Source organism: Mesocricetus auratus, unplaced genomic scaffold (assembly GCF_017639785.1).
Source record: "Mesocricetus auratus isolate SY011 unplaced genomic scaffold, BCM_Maur_2.0 Super-Scaffold_100026, whole genome shotgun sequence".
Classification (NCBI taxonomy): Eukaryota; Metazoa; Chordata; class Mammalia; order Rodentia; family Cricetidae; genus Mesocricetus; species Mesocricetus auratus.
This window is the reverse complement of record NW_024429207.1, coordinates 25,485,403-25,509,494: the sequence shown is the minus strand read 5'-3', so window position 1 is coordinate 25,509,494 and position 24,092 is coordinate 25,485,403. Positions and strand designations below refer to the sequence as shown.

At 43.7% G+C, this 24,092-nt stretch overlaps 1 protein-coding gene and 1 long non-coding RNA gene across 7 annotated transcripts in view; one reads left to right on the top strand and one right to left on the bottom strand.

Annotated features, from left to right (window-relative positions):
• Positions 1 to 41: 41 nt before the first annotated feature.
• The window catches only part of Kcnu1 (potassium calcium-activated channel subfamily U member 1), a 71,961-nt gene continuing 47,910 nt past the window's right edge, over positions 42 to 24,092 (top strand). Inside the window, exons 1-8 of one of the 6 annotated variants that reach the window (XM_040731744.1) lie at positions 42 to 456; positions 7,237 to 7,332; positions 14,003 to 14,122; positions 16,391 to 16,452; positions 17,645 to 17,735; positions 19,387 to 19,498; positions 20,482 to 20,557; positions 23,204 to 23,279. In XM_040731744.1, the coding sequence (XP_040587678.1) occupies positions 7,297 to 7,332; positions 14,003 to 14,122; positions 16,391 to 16,452; positions 17,645 to 17,735; positions 19,387 to 19,498; positions 20,482 to 20,557; positions 23,204 to 23,279 (573 nt within the window). In that variant the 5' untranslated portion in view covers positions 42 to 456; positions 7,237 to 7,296. Of the gene's footprint in view, positions 457 to 6,209; positions 6,237 to 6,771; positions 6,875 to 7,179; positions 7,333 to 8,252; positions 8,428 to 11,467; positions 12,169 to 14,002; positions 14,123 to 16,390; positions 16,453 to 17,644; positions 17,736 to 19,386; positions 19,499 to 20,481; positions 20,558 to 23,203; positions 23,280 to 24,092 lie in introns of those variants that run through there. The other 5 variants (XM_040731745.1, XM_040731743.1, XM_040731746.1 and 2 more) reach the window with 5 other exon arrangements.
• Positions 7,876 to 21,679, bottom strand: LOC121134111. Its single transcript, XR_005871131.1, has 3 exons — positions 21,446 to 21,679; positions 9,656 to 9,756; positions 7,876 to 8,140 (listed from the first exon to the last, which is right to left on the bottom strand). It is a non-coding gene; the product is annotated as an uncharacterized LOC121134111 (long non-coding RNA).

The window sequence follows — 24,092 nt, the reverse complement described above, 5'->3', positions numbered from 1 at the left end:
CTGCATTCTTAAAGCGGCAAAGACCTTTTGCTGGGCCCACCGCTTGCTGGTGAATCACGCACTTTGAGCCCGCCCGCTTTACGGCCAGACGAGCCTTGCGCGACGCGGATAGCGGGTGTTAGAGGGAAGCGGTGCACCGGGTCTGTCCTTTGCTTTCCTCTAGAATTTACGGTGTCCGTTAAAAACAAACAAATCCTGCTCAGTTTTTTTTTTTCGTGGCTCAGAGTGGAAGCCGCGGCGTATATGAGGGTTTGAGAGCGTCGCCTTTACACCGTTTTGTGCACAGCGACCGTCCGTAACGCCACGGGAGCCGCTTCCAGAAGAGCCGGCACGCACCCGCTCACACCTGTCGTTGGCCGCCGCGCTCTTGGTGGTTCGCCACTCAGAGCCCGCTTCCAGATGGCTTTGGGGAGACTACAGATTCCAGTCCCGAGGGAGGAGACAGGTGGAGAGGGCGTGAGTGAACGTCTGCCCGGGGGAGGCTACGAGCACGGTGCGAGCCGGGAGCTGCCTGCCAGCGGCTTGTTCTCGGGGGCAAGGAAGCCAGGGCAGCGCCGGCTACCGGAGAGTTCAGGCAGGCTCGGTGCTCAGCCAAAGAGCAGAACTAAAGGCGGAGGGGGATGTTAGCGCCTAGCTGAAACCCTGGAGTAGGAAAGCAGGTGGTCTCCAAACTCCTCTCTCCCTCTCTCCCTCGCTCCCTCTCTCCCTCGCTCCCTCGCTCTCTCGCTCCCTCCCTCCCTCCCTCCCTCCCTCTCCCTCTCTCTCTCCCCTCTCCCTTTTCCCTCTCCTCACCCCCTGAGTGTGTGTGTGTGTGTGTGTGTGTGTGTGTGTGTGTGTCCGCGCGCCCGTGTGGGCACGTGTGTGGCACGGTGCACTGGAGAGGTGAGGAGACAACTTGAGGGAATCGAGTCTTTCCTTCCACTGTGGGAGATCTAACTCAGGCTTGGCAACAAGGGCATTTGCCCACTGAGCCATCTCACTGACCCTCCATTTGCTTTTTTTAAAAAATAGGCCGGGCTTCGGTGGCGCACGCCTTTAACCCCAGCACTTGGGAGGCAGAGGCAGGCGGATCTCTGTGAGTTCGAGGCCAGCTTGGTCTACCGAGCGAGTGCCAGGACAGCCTCCAAAACAATACAGAGAAAGAAACCCTGTCTCGAAAAACTAAAAAAAGAAAAAAAAAGAATGAATAGATCTAAAAAGAACATAGACCTAGGGATTAGATCACTGATTAGTTGCTGTTCTGATGCCATGAGAAAACACTGTGACTAAATGTAACTTAAGCAACAAAGTGAAAAAAAAAATTTTTGGCTGTGGGTTTCAGCGGGCTAAGAGCCCTTGATTGTGGAGGAGAGAAATGGCAGCAGGCATGGTGACTATAAGGATTCAGGCATTATTTATGCTGGCCTGCCTGTCACTTGGCAGAATGCACTCAGACAGGTGCAAAGCACCTTTTTAAAAGACAGACCTCCGCCCACTTATGATCTATTTCCTGCTCCTCTCTTTCCTGCTGTTCCCCTGAAGCAGACAGGACCTTTCCTGTCTCCCTCTTCTCTTCTGTCCTCTCTCTGTGTCTGTCCCTCTGTCCCTCTGTCCCTCTTTTCGCTTTCTTTCCTCTTCCCTCCCCTTTCTGATAAAACTTCTCACTAAGCTGTCTGGCATGTTTGATCCTCCGCCTTCATCAACCTTCCTGATGCGGAATCTGCCAAGGTCCCCCATGTGCTTTGTCATAACAGAGACTATAACACGAGGAAAGCTCGCATTCTTTACCAGGATGGCCAAGCACAGAGAGAGGGAACTGCAAGGAAAGCGGCTTTATGTTTTACTCATAAAGCCCAGCCCAGTGATGCCTTTCCTCCCGCAAGGCAGCACCTCCTAAGCCTCACCAAGTCGATGGGGGACATGTCTCATTCAGACCTTCACAGATCGTATTCCTTCTAAAGTAACCTTCTCCAGCAGTGGTTAGTATGTGCTGGGAATGTAGCCCCCAGTGCAGACGCCCTGGGGCTAGATCGCCAATGTCTTACAAACTGGGCAGAGTAGCATACGTCTGTGATCTCATAACTGTGGAAGTGGAGGCGCAGATTCAAGATCATCCTTAGCCACGAGTTCAAAGGTAGCTTAGGACACATGAGATTTCCGTTTCAGAAAACCAAGGAAGTAGTTACCACAACATCATTTCTACTGATGGAAACTAAAGAGAGGGTAACTGATGCAAAAACTGTGGAACCATAATGGACCTGGGAATTTGGCTCAGTGGCAGACCACTTGCCTGGTATGCATGAGACTGGGTTTCATCCCCACCAATGTTAACTGACTATGCAAATAGTGGTAAGGTGAACAGTCCATAAACAGTTCCATATACACATCTCAAGATACTGAGTAATTTTTAAGTGGCATTCCCAAAGTGATAGTTCATCAACAAAGAGACACTTACTGGAGAAACAGCGTGTGTGAAGCACTTCCCCTGTAAGTCACAACCCTCTTCAGCCTTGAGTTTGAATCCATTCAGTCTTTCACTATTTGAAAATCGATTATAGACATTCATAAAAAAGATTACCTACCATAACCAAGTTGGCTTTATCCAAGATGTGCTGGAATGGATCAGAATATGAGGTGAATAAAAGTGGTAAAACACATCAATGGACTTAAAGACTGAAATCACATAATCACCTTAATAGATGCAGAGAAATCATTTGACAAAATTCAGATGTCCTGGGGAGCATTGGATCTGGAGGAATCATACCTCAACACAATAGAGACTATTTGACAAACCCATAGCCAAGAGTTCAGGGGAAGCATAGAGTGTTTCTGGCATCAAGTAGGTCATGATTATGGAGGCTGACAATCATCCTACAATGCACAGAATAGTTCCCAAAAATGTTAGTCTACTCAAAGTGCCAATAGGACCTACATTGAGGGACCTCAGTCAACAAAAATGATTGTGTTCTTCCAGTGGCTACATCACTGAAAAAAAAAAGTATGTCCCTTACCACAGCAACCATTAATTGCCAATACTCCTCAAGGTAGGGTAGAGCCTCATAAACCCCTATGTATGATGAAATGTTGACAGGCTCCCATCTCGTACAAGTAATCACAGCTACTGTGAGTTTATGAAGGCATTGTCATCCTGTGAGCACAAGATGGGGGAAGGGTTACATACGTGTCTCACTTAGAGCTGAATACTCAACGGTCACTTTTTCTTAGCGCTGGCCTATGAGTTTCCTCTGACAAAGGCTGAGAGCAGCATCAATCTACTGTTCTACACAGACACTTAGAAGGCAGTTTGATAACATGTCAATTTAGCAAAATAACTAGTAGGTTTCCCATTAGTGTTGTGGGATTCTGAATAAGAGATGGTTCATTGAGGTTTCTTCAGGAAAATAGCTTTGAATTCTAGCAGATTCAGCCACATATCTGTTCAAAAGAACCAAGAACCCAGGAGACCCTTGGTGGAACTGCCCCCCCCCACGCACATGTAGATCAATGGGGGGTTTCTCAGGATATGTAGCAATGACACACATCAGCATCTTGGCAGGGACTAAACCATAGAGTGGTCTCTTTGTCTTTCCCAAGGCCTTCAGGAAAGTTTGGTAAGTAAAGAGGACCTGTGGGAGGGATCTTATGAAGCTGACATTCATTCAAGGACATTGCTTGGCCTGCTCATCTGGTTTTTGTTTCCCCGGGTTCTCAGGGAACCCTACCATATGAGGGCCTATCACCTATGGAGTCATGAGCGTTTGACTAGGCTTATAGTACCAAACATGAATTTCTTCCTGTGGAGCAGGCCTCTGATCAAAGCAGAAAGTGTTTGGTTAACTCCATAACAGTCATGCCATTATTGCATCAGGACACATCTTACCTGCTGGTTGGTATTGTAGCTCACAGGGGTTCACATCTGAGTAAGACTCTTTACATCATTTCTCCTCTAGTAATCTACATAGCACCATTTGGCACTATGAACACTAGCCAACAAGAAGCAAGTTTTAAAATCAGTTCCAGTTTGATTTCTTTATGTCCTATACTCACAAGTGTACAACGCCTTCAACAATATGTTCTTACCATCTATTTCTGGTTGGCAACCAACAGGAATGGCAAGGGCTTATATTGTATTGGGAGATACTTCACACCTGGCATTGGAAGTTTTGTTAAATAATCTATGGCGGAGAAAACCATGGTCCTGTTTCTGGCCCTGCTCGGAGTTGCCTAAGGCCTGTGGAATGCACATTGGGGATCCCATCCTGGCAGTCCAGTTCACCAAGAGACTGCCTGGAGCTGGTACTAGTCCTGCCTCCAAAAATAGAGTGGACCACACAAAAAAAAGTACCCTCGCTACATAATAATCAAAACCCCAAACATACAGAATAAAGACTATTAAGAGCAGCTAAAGCAAAAGGACAATTAAAATATAAAGGGAAACCTATCAGAATTACACCTGACTTCTCCATGGAAACTCCGTATAGAAAAACTTTGTGTCTTTAAAGAAAGAAATTAAAGATAATACCAGAAAATGGAAAGATCTCCCATGCTCTTGGATAGGTAGGCTCAACATAGTAAAAATGGCAGTCTTACCAAAAGCAATATACCGATTCAATGCAATCCCCATAAAAAATCCCACAATTCTTCACAGACCTTGAAAGAACAATTCTCAACTTTACATGGAAAAACGAAAGAAACAGGATAGCCAAAACAACCCTGTACAATAAAGGAACTTCCAGAGGCATCACCATCCCTGACTTCAAGCTCTATTATAGAGCTATAGTGCTGAAAACAGCTTGGTATTGGCACAAAAATAGACAGGTAGACCAATGGAATTGAATTGAATTGAAAACCTTATTAACCCACACACCTACAAACACCTGAGTTTTGACAAAGAAGCTAAAATTATAAATCGGAAAAAATAAAGCATCTTCAACAAATGGTGCTGGCATAACTAGATGCTCGCATGTAGAAGACTGCAGATAGATCCATATCTATCACCAAGCACAAAACTTAAGTCCAAATGGATCAAAGACGTCAACATAAATTCAGCCACACTGAACCTCTTAGAAGAGAAAGTAGGAAGTACCATCAAACAAATTGGTACAGGAGACCACTTTCTGAACATAACACCAGTAGCACAGACACTGAGATGGACAATTAATACATGGGAACTCCTGAAACTGAGATGCTTCTGTAAGGCAAAGGACACAGTCAACAAAACAAAACGGCAGCCCACAGAATGGGAAAAGATATTCACCAACCCCACATCTTTGAGGGCTGATTTTCAAAATATACAAAGAACTCAAGAAGCTAGTCACCAAAACACACACACACACAAAAATCCAATTAATTAGTAGGCTGCAGAACTAAATAGAGAATTCTTAATAGAGGAGACTAAAATGGCCAAGAGACACTTAAGAAAGTGTTCAACATCCTTAGCCATCAGGGAAATGCAAATCAAAGCAACTCTGAGATACCTTCTTACTCCTGTCAGAATACCTAAAATCAAAACCACCAATGACAGTTTATGCTGGAGAGGATGTGGAGAAAGGGGAACACTCCTGCACTTGCTGGTGGGAATGCAAACTAGTCAGCCACTTTGGAAATCAGTATGGCGGTTTCTCAGGAAAATGGGAATCACTCTACCACAAGATCCAGCAATTCTGGGCAGTGGTGGCGCACACCTTTACTCCCAGAACTCGGGAGGCAGAGGCAGGCAGATCTCTGTGAGTTCAAGACCAGCCTGGTCTACAAGAGCTAGTTCCAGGATAGCCTCCAAAGTCACAGAGAAAACCTGTCTCAAAAAACCAAAAAAAAAAAAAAAAAAAAGATCCAGGATCCAGCAATTCCACTCTTGGCATGTACCCAAAAGATGCACATTCATACAAGGACATCTCATCTGTTCAACCATGTGTAATAGCCAGAACCTGGAAGCAACCTAGATGCCCCTCAACTGAAGAGTGGATAGAGAAAATGTGGTACATTTACACAATGGAGTACTATTGAGCAGAAAAAAAAAACAATGGAGCGGGGCGGTGGTGGCGCACGCCTTTACTCCCAGCACTTGGGAGGCAGAGGCAGGCGGATCTCTGTGAGTTCGAGGCCAGGCTGGACCGACAGCCTCCAAAACAATACAGAGAAACCCTGTCTCGTAAAAACAAACAAAAAAAATGGAATATTGAAATTCACAGGCAAATGAATAGAACTAGAAGAAGCCACCCTGAGTGAGGTAACTCAGTCACAAAAAGACAAACATGGTATGTACTCAATCATATATGGATTTTAGACATATAGCAAAGGATTACCAACCTACAATCCACACTGCCAGAGAAGCTAGGAAACAAGGATGACCCTAAGAAAGACATACATGGTCCGAGGAAGGGGACAGGGTCAAGATCTCCTGAGCAAATTGGAAGCATGGGAGGAGGGGAGATGTAGGTAGTCGGAAGAGAAAAGGAGAAGAGGAGGGGAGGAGGGGAGAGGAGGACGTGAGAGAGTAGGAAGGTCCAGTCAGGCAAAGAATAGAGGAGAGCAAGAAAAGAGATACCATAAAAGAATGAGTCATTATAGGCTAACCCTAACCCACCTGGCTATAGGCTAAAAGAGAAAGTTGGCACTAGGGAAATGTCCAGAAATCTACAAGGTTGACCCCAACTAACAATCAGTGCAATAGTTGAGAAACTATCTTAAATGCCCTTCTCCGATAATGAGATTGATGACTATCTTATATGCCATCCTAGAGCCTTCATTCAGTAGCTGATGCAAGCAGAAACAGACACCTATAGACAAACACTGAGCTGAACTGTGGAATCCAGTTGCAGAGAGAGAGGAGTGATGAGCAAAGGGGTCAAGACCAGGCTGGAGAAACTCACAGAACCAGCTGACTTTAACAAGAGTGAGCTCAGGGACTGATAGCTGGGAAACCAGATAGGACTGTTTCAGATCCCCTGAATGTGGGTGTCATTTTGGAGGTCTGGTTAATCTATGGGCCCTCTGGTAGTGGGTCAATATTTATCCCTAGTATACGAATGGACTTTGGGAGTCCACTCCCAAACTAAACATACGGGGGAGGGCCTAGGCCCTGCTCCAAATGATGTGACAGACTTTGGGGATCCCCAATGGAAGGCCTCACCCTCCCTGGGGAGAAGAGCGGGGATGGGGTAGGGTGTTGATGGGGGCAGGGGAAGAGGGGAGAGAAAGAGGGAACTGGAATTGACATGTAAAACAAGCTTATTTCTAATTTAAATTTAAAAAAAGGAAAAAAATCACTATGCCTTAAGGAGAGACCTTCAAGCAAGACGGAAAAAAAAATAACCTATGGCTTCTGGCAGCAGCATTATCCATCTATGCAAGGTACTTCCCCAATTTTTTTCATGCTTTCTAAAAGAACAGCTTACAGAATAATATATTTCCACATGTATTTTTCATATGTATTTATTTTTGGTTAACTCTTTCCCACTCCTCTTTCCCCTTCCTCCCCCCCTAGAGGCTTCTCCTCTACATTCATGTTACCTGAGTCCCACCTCCCACTTCCTTCTCTATGTTCTTTAAGCTCCTTAAAATATTTTCTCTCATTTTAAGATAAAGCAGTTGCCTGTGTATTTATAAAAGTTTATTTAATTTTGATGTCTTAAAAAGGAACATATTCAAACCAGAAAAAACAAACATCCTGAGTTAATGCCCCAAACAGAGGGATATTCAGCGTGGGGGATGGAGGGTAGCTAGGGGAAAGATGAGGGCAGGAGATACGAAGAATGGATGCTAAGACAGGAGTCTGATCAAGGCGACAGCTTTATTTCATCCCAAAGGGATTTATATAGGGGAAGGGAGGAGGGGAAGGAATGGGGGTGTGCTGCAGCTGCAGTGAGCCTGGCGGAGCAAAGGTCAGTGGCATGGGTAGGTCATCCTGTGTCCTCTGGTCCTCTGGTAACGTAACTGCAGACTCTAACTTTATCTTTCACATTCCACCTTCTATTGTTCAAGCCTATGCACTAGACTAGGCAGATAAGCCGCAGGTCTGTATCTGGAATTTGACAGAGGTAGCAGGGTGGTCCAAAGTCATGTACTCTCTATGAATGTTGAGTCACATCTTTTCTTATGAGTACGTGAGGCAGCCGTATCTGGTTGATGGCCGGAGGCCCCTGACACTGAGTGAGGTAACCTGAAACCATAAAGACAAATATAGTATGTACTCACTCATAAGTGGATAACAGACATAAAGCAAAACGTACCCAATCTACAACAAGCCCAGAGAAACTAGAATCCTCTTCCAGAAACAGATGGAAGCAGATAAAGAAATCCACAACTAACCATTGGATCAAGCTCCTGGAGTGTAATCGAAGTGAGGGAAGAGTGATAATATGAACAAAGGAGTCAAGACCAACATGGGGAAACCCACAGAATCAGCTGACCCAAGATAGTGAGAGATCACTGACTATGTGCTCAAAGGTATTTCCCACTTTCTCTTCTATGAGGTTCATTGTGGATAGGTTTATACTGAGGTCTTTGATCCATTTGGAGTTGAGTTTTTTGCATGGTGATAGATATGGGTCTATTTGCATTCTTCTACATGTCAACAGCCAGTTATACCAGCACCATTTGTGTGGAAGAATTTTCTATAGACTGGGAATTATTTTATAAGTAGGCACTGTGAAAGCGAGTTTTTCTCTATGCTGTTCTTAGAAAGGTGTAGTAAAAAAAACAATCTTTCAAATCAATCACTATAAAAGACAACCCTTTAGGTAATAGAGAAGGCAAGGGAAGTCCTGGCTGTAAAGACACCATTGGATGAGTCACCTTAATAACATCTCTTAGATCTGTTACCATTCTCTATTTTCCATATTTCTTTTTAATAGCAATACAGAATTCTGAGGACTGGTTGATTCTTTAATATGTTGAACATTTAGCTGCTCAGGTGCCAGCTGTTCTAAGGACTGTAATTTTTCTGATATCAAAGGCCATTGTTCCACCCAGACAGATTGTCAGTTAACCATTTTAAAGGTAAAGTTGTTAGTACTTTTGAAAGATCAGCAGTTGTTGTGCCCTACTTATGTACAACCTGATTGGTCAGTGACTGTTCTTTATAATACCTTTTAATATTTTTCTCAGAAACATATGTTTTATGGTTTGTTTCTGAGATTGGAGGAATGTTAATCTGGGTATCCTATTGCTGTAACAAATCGTGTCTCCATAAACTCATTGCTGTGTCAGCAACATACAGCTTTAATTTTCCTCTCTGTCCTTCTGGCCCTGTACACTCAACCCATCTCACACCTGTTTTACCTGGAATAAAGTTCCAATTCCTAAAAGCTGAATATTTACCTCCTGAAGAGGCCAATTTGGATGCCAAGATTCTTGCACAATTATTGTTATATCTTTCTCTGTGTCTTCCAAACCCTCAATTGCAAGGCCACTTATTCATATTTCTAACCTTGGTCTTTGATCATTTATAAAAGTTTGCCAAAATATTTCTTTATGGTTTCTCTTGAAATTTTTGTTTTATCTTCTAAAGCTGCTCTATCATCCAGAAGAGTATGGAATTTTACAATAGGCATTAGGTCCTTTAATTGCTCTGGGGAGGAGTTTCCCCCATGGTGACAGGGAATTATTGAACCAAATTTGACATGGGGGCCTATGAGAATCACCCACAAAGCATTTTCCAAAGACAAAGGGCTACCTTGTCTGTGCCTTGTTGATCTGCATTCCTTGACCCAGTGTCGACCTTTTGCCACACCATCTGCATACTCCAGAAGACAGGGGCCTTCTTCTTTGGGTTAACTAAAAAAAACCCACAAAAACAACAACAAAAAACATTGTTTCTAGGAATGGCCTGCCTACAACCCCTTTTTAGATGACCTTCTTTACCACAATTAAAACAGCTGGCACTTTGATTTTCCTTCGAGCCTCTGGAAGTCACCTCTCCTATCCAAGCATATCATGGTTATGAGATTCAGTATTGGCTGTATCTCAGGTCCATTCCTCTGTGGTGCTGGTCTTGCCTTTAAAGGACTAATTGTCTCCTTTGCATTGTGAATTAACATTTTCAAAAACCAAAGATTCAATTAGTATCTGTCTAGCTTCTGTATTTGATATCATTCTATTTACAGCTGAAGTCAATCTTTGTAAAAGAAAATCAGAGAAGTTTTCTTTTGGGCCCTGTATAACTTTAGTAAATGACTCAATTCCCTTTCCAACTTCTTTAATTCTGTCCCAAGCACTTAAAGGTGCTGTACAGCATAGAGCCAAGGTGTGTATCATATAATGTCGAGGTCTGCATATTTTGGAAGTCTCCACCCAGCCATGAGTTCTGGAGAGCCCAGAGTTTCTGTTGTCTTTTAGGTGTCGGCTGATAGCCACTGGTTGGTCTGGCCTCAGGAGGAGAATGGCTTCTATTCTAAGTAACAATAGCCATGGGCCAGGGGAAGTCTACACCCATTCTGAAGGCTAGTGAGATGTGCTGGTGTGGAGTGCCTGAGGGCTTGAGTACCCACTGCAAACAAGTGTCTCTAGGATTAAGGGAAATATTTGCTATCAGCCCTTTATACATGATAATAGATGTCTTCTGCCGTTGCCCCCACCTTTGGATGGTTAATTAAATGATCTATTAATAAACCGTGGCCTTCAGTACTGATTGCCCTCCTGATAAGACCGGGGAGAAGGAGCCAGCTGTCTGTAAAGCAGACACACAGGATTATGTGGAAGGAGTTTGTGTGGCAGGAGCTGCCTGAAGGCAGAGCCAGCCAGATGTGGGCAGGTAAATCAAGTGGCATTTGGAGCCCGGGTGCCTCTGGAGTTTGAGTGGCAACCGGAGACTGTTGTAGAGAGGCTGCAACAGGAGAATCCCAAACTCACTCAGAGGGCTAGGAGAAAGAAAGGAAAAGGCAGCCGGTAGCATGGCGGCTCCAGTGGGTACAGCTCTGCTGGCTGCCAATACCTGCAAAGCTGCAGCAAGCAGTTATCTTGCTAGTTTGTGCTGAGCGGAATGCCAGGCCTTACTAATTATTCTTTATCCATAAAAAAACCAGGAGTCAGATATTAGGGTGAGAACCTGAAATATCAGAGAAGCAGAGGGCAGTCACCAGTGACTTCCTACCTCTTCCATTGCTTCCTCCAAAAGGCAGAGATCTTCTCTCAGCCTTGCCTCGCTACGTCCTGTCTCCTATCTGTCTACAGTCCTCCAAACCTCCGTGGTTAATTTAGGTCAGCCAGTGGATAGCTCTGCCCTCTTAATCCAAGCAAACTTTATTTGTCAGAACACAATCAAAATATCACGGGCTGGAGAGATGGCTCTGCGGTTAAGAGCACTGGCTGCTCTTCCAGAGGACCCAGGTTCAAATCCCAGCACTCACATGGCGGCTCACAACCATCTATAATGAGATCTGATGCCCTTGTCTGGCCTGAGGTCTGATGGCCTTGTCTGGCCTATAGGCACGCATGCAGACAGAACACTGTATACATAATAAATAAATAAATCTTTAAAAATATCACACATCAGTTTATGCATATTTAAATGGTTATAATGAAACACACCTACAATTTCATAGTTACTGTGTGTGTGTGTGTGTGTGTGTGTTCTTTTTCCCTGAAGTTATCGAGAATATGATGTTGCCTCAGAACGATACAGAGCCAGTATTGAGATCATTAGATGTACTTCACCAAAAACAAAATTTGAAGTTGTTTGATTAAACAAGTCAATTGAAATGGGTAGCCAGCTGCTCACAGTCCCTTAATTCCTCAAGGTCACAGATAAAATAACGATGGTGTCTAGAATCCCCATCTCCCCATCTACTGACTGCCATTGGTAAGCCCTACCATTTTCTAGCAGTTAAGTGCAGTCTGGGTTTCCCCAAAGTGGTTGGAGAATTCTTGTCCCTTGAACTTCTCATTGGCTTTCACATCCAATCCTAAGATGATGCAATACAAGGAAGTATACCTCCTGGAACTGTTGCCAGGTGACCATGACATCATAGAATAGCCCAACAGTGTGGTCTCAAGATGTTTGAAGCATTGCTAAAAGATTTAACTGATAAAGAATCGGATGAAAATTTCTGCACAATTGAAATCCAAGCAGCATTTATTCTCTCCTCCTTTGTGACTTTCTTCGGGGGACTCATCATCTTACTCACTTCCAGATTAATCTTTAGAGTCTCAAAAAGATGTGGAGACATCAGGTGTACAGGAATAATCTTGGTCAGTTTCCTTCCTTGGGACATCTGTATGGGAAGATTGCAGCTAAGTTTGGCATATGTCTGTGTTTAGCAAGCAGTTCAGGCCTTCCTTGATTTTCAGACTAATGAGCTTGATGCTTCATAAAGGGCAGGAAATAAGGCCCAAGACAACCAGTGCACAGCTTGGTGAGCATGGATGATGATGTGTGTACTAGAGTCTCTGTTCCAAAACAAACAAACAAACAAACAAACTTCCAGAAACATTGACAGTTACGACCAAATGTGGTACTTAATGGGATAATCCCATCACTTGAAGCAGGAAGATTGTTGTGAGGTTGGGGTCAGCCTAGGCTACATGAGACCCTGTTTCAGAGAGAGTTTTGTTAGCTACTGTAAGGGAGCAACAAAGGCACAAGACATCAATTCAGCCTAACTTTCAAATATCCTTCGTGCATGATTCATATGCATCTGTATGTGTACACTTAAGTGTTTTGTGGTTTTATGTGTAACCTACACCAGCCCCAAACACCTAGACATTTTTTGTAGCCTAACTCACTTTGTGAAGGTCGATATGATTAGCTGGCAAAATGATGACCATAGCAACAAATGATGCTTTATGAAGATGATATATTAATAGTTTGAAATACCTCTCTTTAAATCCACATGACTGTTTTAGCTTTGTTGTTGCTGTTGTTTGTTTTGAGACAGAGTCTCCCAACGTAGCCCTGGATGGCCTGGAACTTGCTATGTAGACCAGGCTGGCTTCTAACTCACCTGCTTTTGCCTCCTGTATGCTGGGATTTAATGGGATTTGCTACCACAATTAGCTCAATAGAAGAATTTTATCAAGTCCTTTGTTGTTTGTTTTCATTTTCATTCATTTTTTTTGTTTGTTTGTTTTTCGAGACAGGGTTTCTATGTATTGCTTTGGAACCTATCCTGGGACTCACTCTGTAGACCAGACTGGCCTCAAATTCACAGAGATCCACCCGCCTCTGCCTTCCAAGTGCTGCGATTAAAGGCATGCACCACCAATGCCTGGCTCGTTTTCATTTCTTCAATTCTGTTTCTTCTTAGAATATAGTAATTTTTGTAATAAAACACATTTTATTTGTGTATCATAATAAATATGCAAATTTTGCCTAATATATCTCTTAATGTTATGGTGGCATAAAATAACATAGTTTGAAATAAGAGTAAAAAGTTAAGGTTATTTGTAATATGGATTTTATATTTCTGTATTTGAGAATATCTAGTATTGAAGCTCATAGATTTTATTGATAAGCCAGTCTACTCTGCAATTGTTTCTACTTTAAAGACTTTAAACAGGGCTGGAGGGTGATTCAGGGGTGAAGAGAACTGTCTGCTCTTCCAAAGTACCTGGGTTCAATTCCCAGCACCCACATGGAGACTCACAACTGTCTATATTTCCAGTTCCAAGGGATCTGATGCCCTCTTCTGGCTTCCCTGGGCACCAGGCACATACATGTTGCACAGACATTACATTTAGGCAAAACACCCATATACATAAATGAAAATAAACAAAACTTTGGAAGACAAGACTTTAAACAACATTATAAAATTATTGGGGAAAGAATTCTGATACTCTTTGGATTAATGGCTAATGAACATATTGTGCGTGTGTGTGTGTGTGTGTGTGTGTGTGCAGAGTCTGAGCATTTAGAAATTTCCTTAGTTGACTGCTCCAGGAAATGTTTAGTCTTCCTAGTGTTCACTGTCTGGCTGGGCCAGGTGGAATGGTTTCTGACTAATACCATGATAAGATCCTCTTCAACCTGAAAAGGAGCTTTCTCTTGAGCTGCAGCTCACTGGTCATTCCTTTTTCTTGCGCACAGGGTCTGTTCACATCAAGGAATATCGGCCTTAACCCTTTAAAAAGAGTTTACTTTTATAGAATGTTTCGTAATCGTATAGAAATGCTGCTTTCTGCACAGACCATCGTGGGGCAAGTGTTGGTGAGTTCACTTTCAATGTTCTCATGAACTGTAGCCGTGAACATGATCGTAACCCCTCTGTACTCTTCTCACACGGGTGTCTTCTCCATGCTGGTCTTAGCTACGTTCCAGCACTGTGTGTGGGGCTCTCCCTAGTACATGGGCTGGGTTTGTAAAGCCCATCCCATATGGTGGGTGGGATGCGGGGTGGGGAGGGGAGCTTGGTCCTGCCTCAACTGGATGTGCCAGGCTTTGCTGACTGCCATGGGAGGCTTGCCCCTTTCTGAGAAGTGGATGGGGATGTGTTGGGGGTAGATGGGGGAAAAGCGAAGGAGGGGAGGTAGGGGAAACTATGGTTGCTGTGTAAAATGAGTAAAAGAAAAATCACAAATCAAAGCTTTCCCCGAATACACTGGTAAGGACATCAGGTAGGAAGGCTATGGCAAAGCCATTCAATCTTTGCTATAGGTTGGTTTCAGGTCACATCTGAGCTTTTAGTTGGTGAAAGCAAATTATCTGCAAAGCTAATACATTAAAAAGGATTTCCTAGACTCTGATGTTAAGTCAGCTGCAGAGGCTGATGCCCAAGACCACTTTCCCTCTGGATTCCATGCCTCTGTAATCCCAAGTCTCTAATAAATCAGCCTTATACGATATTCAACCAGACTGTGTACCACCCCCCAACCTCACCTCACAAAAATAAACACTAAATAGCTTATATGCTGAGGCACTCCTGGGCATGGGTGTCATGATGGAACACCAGTCAGGTTAGGAGCACTTTTGCAGGGACTTCTGTGGCCTTAATGGCAGCAGAGAGAGGAGTCACAGAGGCAATAAGGCAGTTCCTCTCAACACAGTCCAGGAGCTGGTGTTGGTTACAACTTCAAGAGTTTGGCACCGAATAGTTCATTTTAGGTGTATTTAAGCGCTTCACAGTTTGGTGAAAATTATTCTGGTGATGATTAATTCAGTCCCATGTGCACAACAAAAAAGATATAAATCATCTTGAGGAATACAGTAAGCTAAATACAGATCAGATGGGAGCACATCAAAAGTCTTCCTAAAGTTCACGAAGATAGGCTCTATAGATTCCTTGAGAAGATTTATGATCAGGGTCTGGGAGACAAGCTGGGGCTGGAAAAAGTCTGGTCACAGAGAAAGAACACAGGTCACTAGGCTAGAGCTCGGATCCACTCCCAGCTTTCTGCATGGATAGCAAGCATGGCATCCCTTCCCCTGAAGGGACAGCCCTCAGTGCTTGCTTAACATTCCAGGTTCCCTTTGTGAGACAAAGACCTCCATGCCTCCTACCAAACAGCCGCAATGAGCCTAGCCAGCAATAAAGTAAAAGAACCTATCAACACAAACACAAATGGTTAAGAGAAAAGAACATAAGAGGCCTACCTAAGCAATATTTCAGTTGAAAGGTAGTGAAAATCTCATTGTAAATGAAATTCTGAATTTGATCATTAAAGCTACATTGTACTAAATATACTGAAAACATTTGTTTTTCTAGACAGGGTCTCACTAAGTACCCCTGTCTGGCCTCTCTATGTAGGCCAGGCTGGCCTCAAACTCACAGAGATCCACCTCCCTTTGCCTTCTGAGTGCTAGGATGAAAGGTGTGACCCACCATGTCAGGCAAAAACCTGGTGGTTTGGATATTAGAAATGACCAGACAGATGCTTAATTATCCAAAGCTGGCCTGAGAAAAATCACAGAGGCTGCCAAAGACCTCTCCCAACTCCACTGGGGGTTTCAGTAAGCAGCAGCTTCCGGGTGTGTGCTTCACCCACCAGACAAACTGGCACAGCAGAAGCGCTCCCTTCCCTCTCACGGAATGGTTTCTCAGGTAGGGAGAGGTCCCTAAGCACACATCACGGGCAGTTCAAGTCCTATTGTTTACTAGCCCTCGTTTCTACCAGGAAACGAAGCACGTGACACATGCTAAGCACACCGGAACATTCGCTAAACTCTACGGGAAGTAGGAAGGGACCCCTCGTTATTGTGAAGCATGTGGGAGCTAAAGTTAAGTAACATGGGTACATGTTGGCATAGTGCACTTTTCTTCAGTGAATGAAAGAATGCAGGCATAAATGAACGTTGAATGCAGCACTACACATGCATAGGTGAGGTGGGGGAAACCCATTTCTTCCCCGCCCTTCTCTGCACATAGGAATAAAATACGTAATAACATTTACTTCATTTAAAACAGAAAAGACAATTTTGTGGGCTTATTTGTTCTGTGTCAATAAAATAGCATCATGTCCCGTCCTTTCCTGTTTTTAGGTGATCCTTGTCTTTGTACTAAGCATCGGCTCTCTTATAATCTATTTCATCAATTCAACAGAGTGAGTAAAAAGCCCAGTCATTCTTGTCTGCTTTATCAGTAACTTAACTGCTTTAGAACTTCTCTCCAGGGATGTCAGTAGAGCTTGGCTTGCATGTGTGCACACATCCACACCCACACCCTGCCCCCACAGAAGCTAATCAAACTGGTGATCATGTAGCTGTCCCCGTTTCCCCCAGTGAGGAAGACTAACTCCACTTCTGTGATAAGTGCATGCAGTTTGCCCTGTATTTTGCCTCCTCCATTGCTCGTGTTGGGGTGGGGTGTACAGCTGTATAGCAGACTCTGAACTCCCAGCTGTCACTTCCTCATAGGGGGCCACTCACTCTCAGGAGTTGAGAAAGAAGTCCTGGGGTGTTTCAGAGCCTCTCTTATGCCTCAGAGACCTTTGCAACTTCAACCTTGGATGGATTCTTTGAAGTCATGCTCTTCTTAAACATGTCAAGGCTAGAACAATATTTTTCAAAAACTAAACCCAGTCTAATTTACACTTCATGCAAGCCTCTGAGAATTGTATTAAATACCCATCTGGGGTAAAAGTAAGAATTGCAGGCCACAAAAGCCAAGTTACTTCAGAAAACCCAGGCAAATGGTAGTCTTTGCTTTGGAAATTCCTGGCACATCTTTTAGGATACACCTTTGAACTTCTTTCAGATCCATTCGTTTGATCTCAAAGGTGTAGAGAAGCTGGAAAACCCTGACTAGATAGGTTTTCAACCACAAAGGACCGTATAATTTTTGAGGCTTTGGGTACCAACTTAAAAATCTGAAGTGGAACCAGTAAGCTCTGTAATGGAGTGGTGAGTCATTCTCCTACTGCTCGCAGCTCCACGTATGGTCTAGTGGCTTCACTTGTTCATAGTTCCATTCCCCAGAGGAAGAGAATTCCATTCCAATGGGAAACATCTTCAATGGACAGCTCATAGTGCACATGTACATTGTCTACCCCTCTGTAGACATAGGTTTTAACGTGTTCATCTTTCGGCTGGAGAGATGGCTCAGTGGTTAAGAGCACTTGTTGCTACTCCAGAAGACCTGGGTTCAATTTCCAGCACCCACATGGCAGCTCACAACTGTCTGTAACTCCTGTTCCATTTAAGTAAAACATCAATGTGAATAAAACAAAAAAATAAAAAAATAATTTAACAACAAAAAAATGTTCATCTTTGCAAAATGTTCTCATTTCTTTCCAGCCCCATTGGAAGGTGTACTTCATATGAAGACAAAACGGTCTCTGTTGATTTGGGTTTCAATGCTTTCTTTAGTTTCTACTTTGGGTTGAGGGTAAGTACCTATGTAAAATGATAATAACTACTGCCCCCATACACAGACAGAAGCAATGTTAGGAGACCAGTTTGTTCCTTGTTTATTCAGTCTCCCTCAATTCTCAGGCTCTAAAGGTAGATCTGTGCCCTAAGTTGTCATATATATATATATATATTGGTTTTTGATACAGGGTTTCTCTGTATTGTTTGGAGGCTGCTCTGGAACTCACTCTGTAGACCAGGCTGGCCTGGAACTCACAGAGATCCACCTGCCTCTGCCTCCCGAGTGCTGGGATTAAAGGCGTGTGCCACCAACCCCCCCCCCCCCGGCTTAAATTGTTAAATATTTAACGAGACCTAAAACCTGTATCCTGTTTCTCCTGGGCTTGAAAGTGTAAACCAGGTCCAGAATTCCAACCCAACTGAAAATATCCCATTGTTAAACACCATGTCTGCAGTTCTTACTGGCTTCTGGCCTTCCACTAGGGAAGCTTCACTAGCAATCAAAAGCTAGTAGACCTTGAATGCCATTGTTATACTAGTGGCACATGTGCCGTCTTATTTTTGTATTTTTGATTTGTTTTCCAAGTGTTTTTCTTTTCTTGTTTTTCCTTTTTTTATTTAAATTAGAAACAAGCTTGTTTACATGCCAATCCCAGTTCCCTCTCCCTCCCCTCCTCTCCTGCCCCCACCAGACCCCTATCTCATCCCCTTTCTGCTCCCCAGGGAGGGTGAGGCCTTCCATGGGGGATCTTCAAAGTCTGTCATAACATTTGGGGCAGGGCCTAGGCTCTCCCCGTGTGTCTAGGCTGAGAGAGTATCCCTCTATGTGGAATGGGCTCCCAAAGTCCATTCGTATACCAGGGATAGATACTGATCCACTACCAGAGGCCCCATAGATTTCCCAGGCCTCCTAACTGACACCCACGTTCAGGGGTCTGGGTCAGTCCTATGCTGGTTTCCCAGCCATCAGTCTGGGGCCCATGAGGTGTTTTTCTTTTTAAGAGTCTTCCTGTATATCTGTGCACCAGTTGGCCATGAAACCCACGGAGGCCAGAAGAGGGCGTGCAATCCTTTGGAATTCTTACTGAAGTTAGAGATGGTTCTGAGTCACCATGTGGGTGCTGGGAACTGAACCTGCGTTTGAGACCAGGTGGCCTCAAACTCACAGAGATCCACCTGCCTCTGCCTCACAAGAGCTGGGATTAAAGTTGTGTATCACCATGTTCAGCCCAAGGTACAATCTCTTTACGTAATATGTATGCATTAGTGTATTTGCATAGATGTATTTGTATATGTGTTAGAGAGCATGAGGTGAAAACTTCAGTGAATGAATGAAATATAGCTGAATTATTATCGTCCTTCATAGTCACTTTAAAACTCTCCATGGTAGGTAGGGGATGGAGAGCAGCTCTTCAGTTAAGAGCACTTGATGCTTTGTAGAGGAGGCTCTGCTCCTCCATGGTAGCTTACAACTGTCTGTAATTTCAGATTCCAAGGCTCTGACGCTCTCTTCTGATCTCTAAGGGCACCAGGCTTGCACTTGGTACACACACAATCATAGAGGCTTATGCATAGACACACATACTTATATACATAAAATAATTTCAAAATCTTTTTAAAAATCCCAAGGGTAATAATATAATTTGGGTGTTTTGTTTCCATTTCAGTTTTGGGCAGCTGAAGACAAGATCAAGTTCTGGTTGGAGATGAATTCAATTGTAGACATTTTCACTATCCCACCAACCTTTATTTCTTATTATTTGAAGAGTAATTGGCTAGGTAAGTATTCTGTGGCAGTCAGTAATCAGTATCAAGGTTGTTTTAAGTCCAAACCACTCAACATTCAGTTAGTATATTTATCTTTTTTTAAATACCACAACCCTGTCTTGACTGTAGAGTTTTGTACTATATTTGCAGAAACATTTTTTTTGTTTTGTTTTGTTTTGCTTTGAGACAGGATTTCACTGTGTTTCTCTGACTGGCTTTGAACTCACAGAGACCCTCCTGCCTCTACCTCATTAATGCTAGGATGTGTCCCCAGCAGAATGATCAGAAATCATTTCTTGATCTCAGCATGTAGCAATGCACCTGGTACACAGCAGGTGTCCAGTAACTTTTGATGGGATAACTATCTACAACCAGAGGGGGCAAGGCTCAAGCATCCAGGGACCCCTGTGCTGCGGTCTCTTATGAGCTCAAACAATGCTGTTCTCTGAAGGTCAACTATCAAATATGCCGTAACATCTGGAAATTATTCATTAGTTGTTTTGTCTTTGAGGTGGGTGTATTGGCAATGCACAGGCTTTTAAAAATTGGCTTTTAAAACATTTTATGTTTTATTTATTGTTTATATTCTATTTCTTGCTATTGTTAACAAGCTATAGAAAGTAAAACTAGGAGTATTGAAAAGTTGAATAATCAGGAGCTTAATGAATCCATGTAAAGTTCCCTATAAATTCTAAAGTGGAGTTAGAGTAAAATGAATAGTGCTTGCTACATGCAAGGCCAGCATCTTACACGCTTGAGGTCAGGTCTATGATGCTGTAAGCTGGGTCCTATAATAATCCTCACATTTGGATGAGGAACTAACTATAAAAGTAGGTACCCTAGGTGATAGTAGTTAGTTAGCTTTTAGGACCAGGATTCACATGTCCTTAAAGCGGTAACATTACAGCACGCTATATTTCAGGGTTTCAGGATGCAGAGTGTATGTATTCCAATCACATTATATTTCAGGCTGCTTTCTCCTGGTTGTGTTGCAGGTTTAAGGTTTCTAAGAGCTTTGCGGTTGCTCGAACTCCCTAAAATCTTACATATCCTCCAAATCATCAAGAGCAGGTAACTGCAGCACTGCCTGATGTGCTAGCTAGGAGGCTTGGATTGGGAAATGAAAACATTAACAGATCCGAAAGCTCCCTATGTCCCACCAGTGTGAAAACGGGGAATCCCTCAGTATCTGTGCTCTCCCTCCCTCCCTCCCTCCTCCCTCCTTCTCTCCCTCCCTCCTCCCTCCCACCCTCCCTCCCTCCCTCCCTCCCTCCCTCTCTCTTCTCTTCTCTCATCTGTGCTCTCCCTCCCTCCCTTCCTCCCTCCCTCTCTCTCATCTGTGCTCTCACTCACTCTCTTCCTCCATGTAGCATTTAGCACCCTGGCTGAAAACTTGGCAGTCCCTGTAAAGAGACTGCTTGTTTCTTGTTTTGCAAAATTACAGTATGTAAGTCTGCTTTAATTTTAATTCCAGATCTCTCTACCCAAAACAAAAGTCGTCAGTCCATACAGAGGTTTGGGTTTTATCCGTTTGTTATTAAGAAACACCTCTCTCTGTGTGGCTGGAAAATGCTGTCCCTAGAAGCCAGGGATTGTTAAACAAACACCAGTACCAGACATGGGAAACCTCCCATAGAGTTCCTGGTCAGGACCACAGGCTGGCTAGCTTTTATAGTCCCTCCCTCAAGATGCTATGCAAGCTGCTGAGGTACAAAGGCATCAGTGGTGTTACCAGTTGTTAACCCTACAGACTATAAGACGAACGAGATGTGCCCACGTGTGCAGCAATGGCGCTACTGTCATGGGGGCAACCACCTGCTGTCTGCTTGGATTTGAGACCTGCTCCATGGAGGGAATCCATGCCTGGTACTGTGAACCTGGTTAAAAACCCATGCCACAGGGTATCACAGAGCACATAGGTGGAGTACGATTGTTTATACTTCATAATGTAAAACTTACATTTATATCCGTAGACAAATGCCACTCTCAGCCTTAATCAGAGACACCGTTTTTTCCTAGTGGTCCGGGTGAGTGAAGAGACTCAGGCTGTACAGAGTGCTGATAATAAGTGATGTATGAGCACCCGGGCCTAAACAAGACACACATTCCTCCTCTAAGGAAGAGGAGGCAGAAAGAATTAGTGAGAGAGACAGGAGACAGGGAAAAAGGCTACAAACACCATCTCCATGAGACACAGCCATTGCGATTGTGACCTCACAGTAACCAAGGATGTCTGCCCTGGGTCTGCACAAGAACACGCCCATTGCCAATCAGGCATGGATGGAGGGAGGGCCTCAAAGGGCACTACCCCTCACCGATGAACCATCATATGCTGATAAATTCACAGAGCTGGAGAGTCAGTGGTGACCCCAGGAGGTTCCAATGAGATCCACTGCACAGAAGATGGCTCTGATTAAACTAAGAGGGTTACAAGACCAAACCCAAGAGTCACAAATCTGGGAAAGGAACTGGTAGGGTGGGGATTGACAGGATGATAACTGAGGATTGCAGGAGAGAGTAATCAGAATACATTTTATGCATGTATACAACTATGAAAGAACAAAGGTAATCAATCATAAAAAGAACCACCTCTTACTGGCTAATAAACACTTCTTCAGGGTTAGAGGTAAAACAGTTCCCCTGAGCTATGTCCATCAGCAGCAGTGAACTATTGCTTAGGGAAGTAGATCCATGAGCTTAGGGTGTGGCTTAATGGGAGAGCATTTACCTGACATATACAAGATCCTGGGTTCAAACCCCCGCATGACAGATAAAAAAATGCAGCTTAAATATCTCCAAAACACAATAATAAAAGTGCAAGCTATCTCTTTCAACACACTGCTACGTTTTTATTAGAAATGTCAATATTATAGTCTAGGTGCATCTCAGTGTTTAGTGTGCATTGTAAAGAAGTCGAGACGGGAAAGATTGTTTTTTACATGACAAATGGCCAGGTCAGAAACCACAGCTATTTCAGCCAAGTTCTAGGCTTTCCTTGACAGACTTAAGCCTCTCTGATACTTTTCCCTCAACAATCCTGGTATGTTGTATGACACTGCATTCCTGTAATCTACTCACATTTTGTTTTTCAGATCCACACTGGACTCCTGTCATTTTGTTCTGCTACTTGAGACAAAGTTATATAACCTTACATATTTACTGAGCACTGATCACATGTATTCCGCTACTTGAGACAAAGTTATATAACCTTACATATTTACTGAGCACTGATCACATGTATGTATGTCTTTAAAACACCAGGCTAGCCAAGTGGTGGTGGCACTCGCTTTTAATCCAGGCACTTATGAGGCAGAGGCAATTGGATCTCTGTGAGTTCGAGGCCAGCCTGTTCTATAGAGCTACTTCCAGGACAGGTTCCAAAGCCACAGAGAAACCCTGTATTAAAAAACAAAACAAAACAACAAAAACAAAAAAACACACCAGGCTAATAGATGATACAGTAAAATCTTTAGTGTTTGAAGAAATACACAACACCGGGTGAGTTCCCAGCAGTGTTTCTCAGACTTGTAATGCATACATGAATGATACAAATGCCAGGTATCCATGCAGACTGATAGGTGAGGGCAGAGCCCTAGATGATGCTCTACCTTCCAGTCTGTGGCCCACGCTGTGAGCAGAACCCTTGGGGACAATGTGTTTGTGTTGATTGAGAACCTGCTTGCAGAGACCTAACAGTTCTTTGTCCTTGTCTTTTAGTAATTCAGTGAAGCTTTCCAAACTCTTGTCAATACTTCTCAGTACCTGGTTCACAGCTGCAGGGTTCCTTCATCTGGTAAGTAGATCCTTGTAGTCCCCAATGGCATCCACCAGTGTGAGCATCCTTGTAGTCCCCAATGCCATCCACCAGTGTGAGCATCCTTGTAGTCTCTAATGCCATCAACCAGTGTGAACATCCTTGTAGTCTAATGCCATCCACCAGTGTGAGCATCCTTGTAGTCTAATGACATCTACCAGTATGAGCATCCTTGAAGTCTCTAATGACATCCACCAGTGTGAGCATCCTTGTAGTCTCTAATGACATCCACCAGTGTGAGCATCCTTGTAGTCTCTAATGACATCTACCAGTGTGAGCATCCTTGTAGTCTCTAATGATATCTACCAGTGTGAGCATCCTTGTAGTCTCTAATGACATCTACCAGTTTGAGCATCCTTGTAGTCCCCAATGCCATCCACCAGTGTGAGCATCCTTGTAGTCTCTAATGCCATCAACCAGTGTGAGCATCCTTGTAGTCTAATGACATCCACCAGTGTGAGCATCCTTGTAGTCTAATGACATCCACCAGTGTGAGCATCCTTGAAGTCTCTAATGACATCCACCAGTGTGAGCATCCTTGTAGTCTAATGCCATCCACCAGTTTGAGCATCCTTGTAGTCTCTAATGACATCTACCAGTGTGAGCATCCTTGTAGTCTAATGACATCTACCAGTATGAGCATCCTTGTAGTCTCTAATGACATCCACCAGTTTGAGCATCCTTGTAGTCTCTAATGGCATCCACCAGTGTGAGCATCCTTGTAGTCCCCAATGCCATCAACCAATGTGAGCATCCTTGTAGTCTAATGCCATCCACCAGTGTGAGCATCCT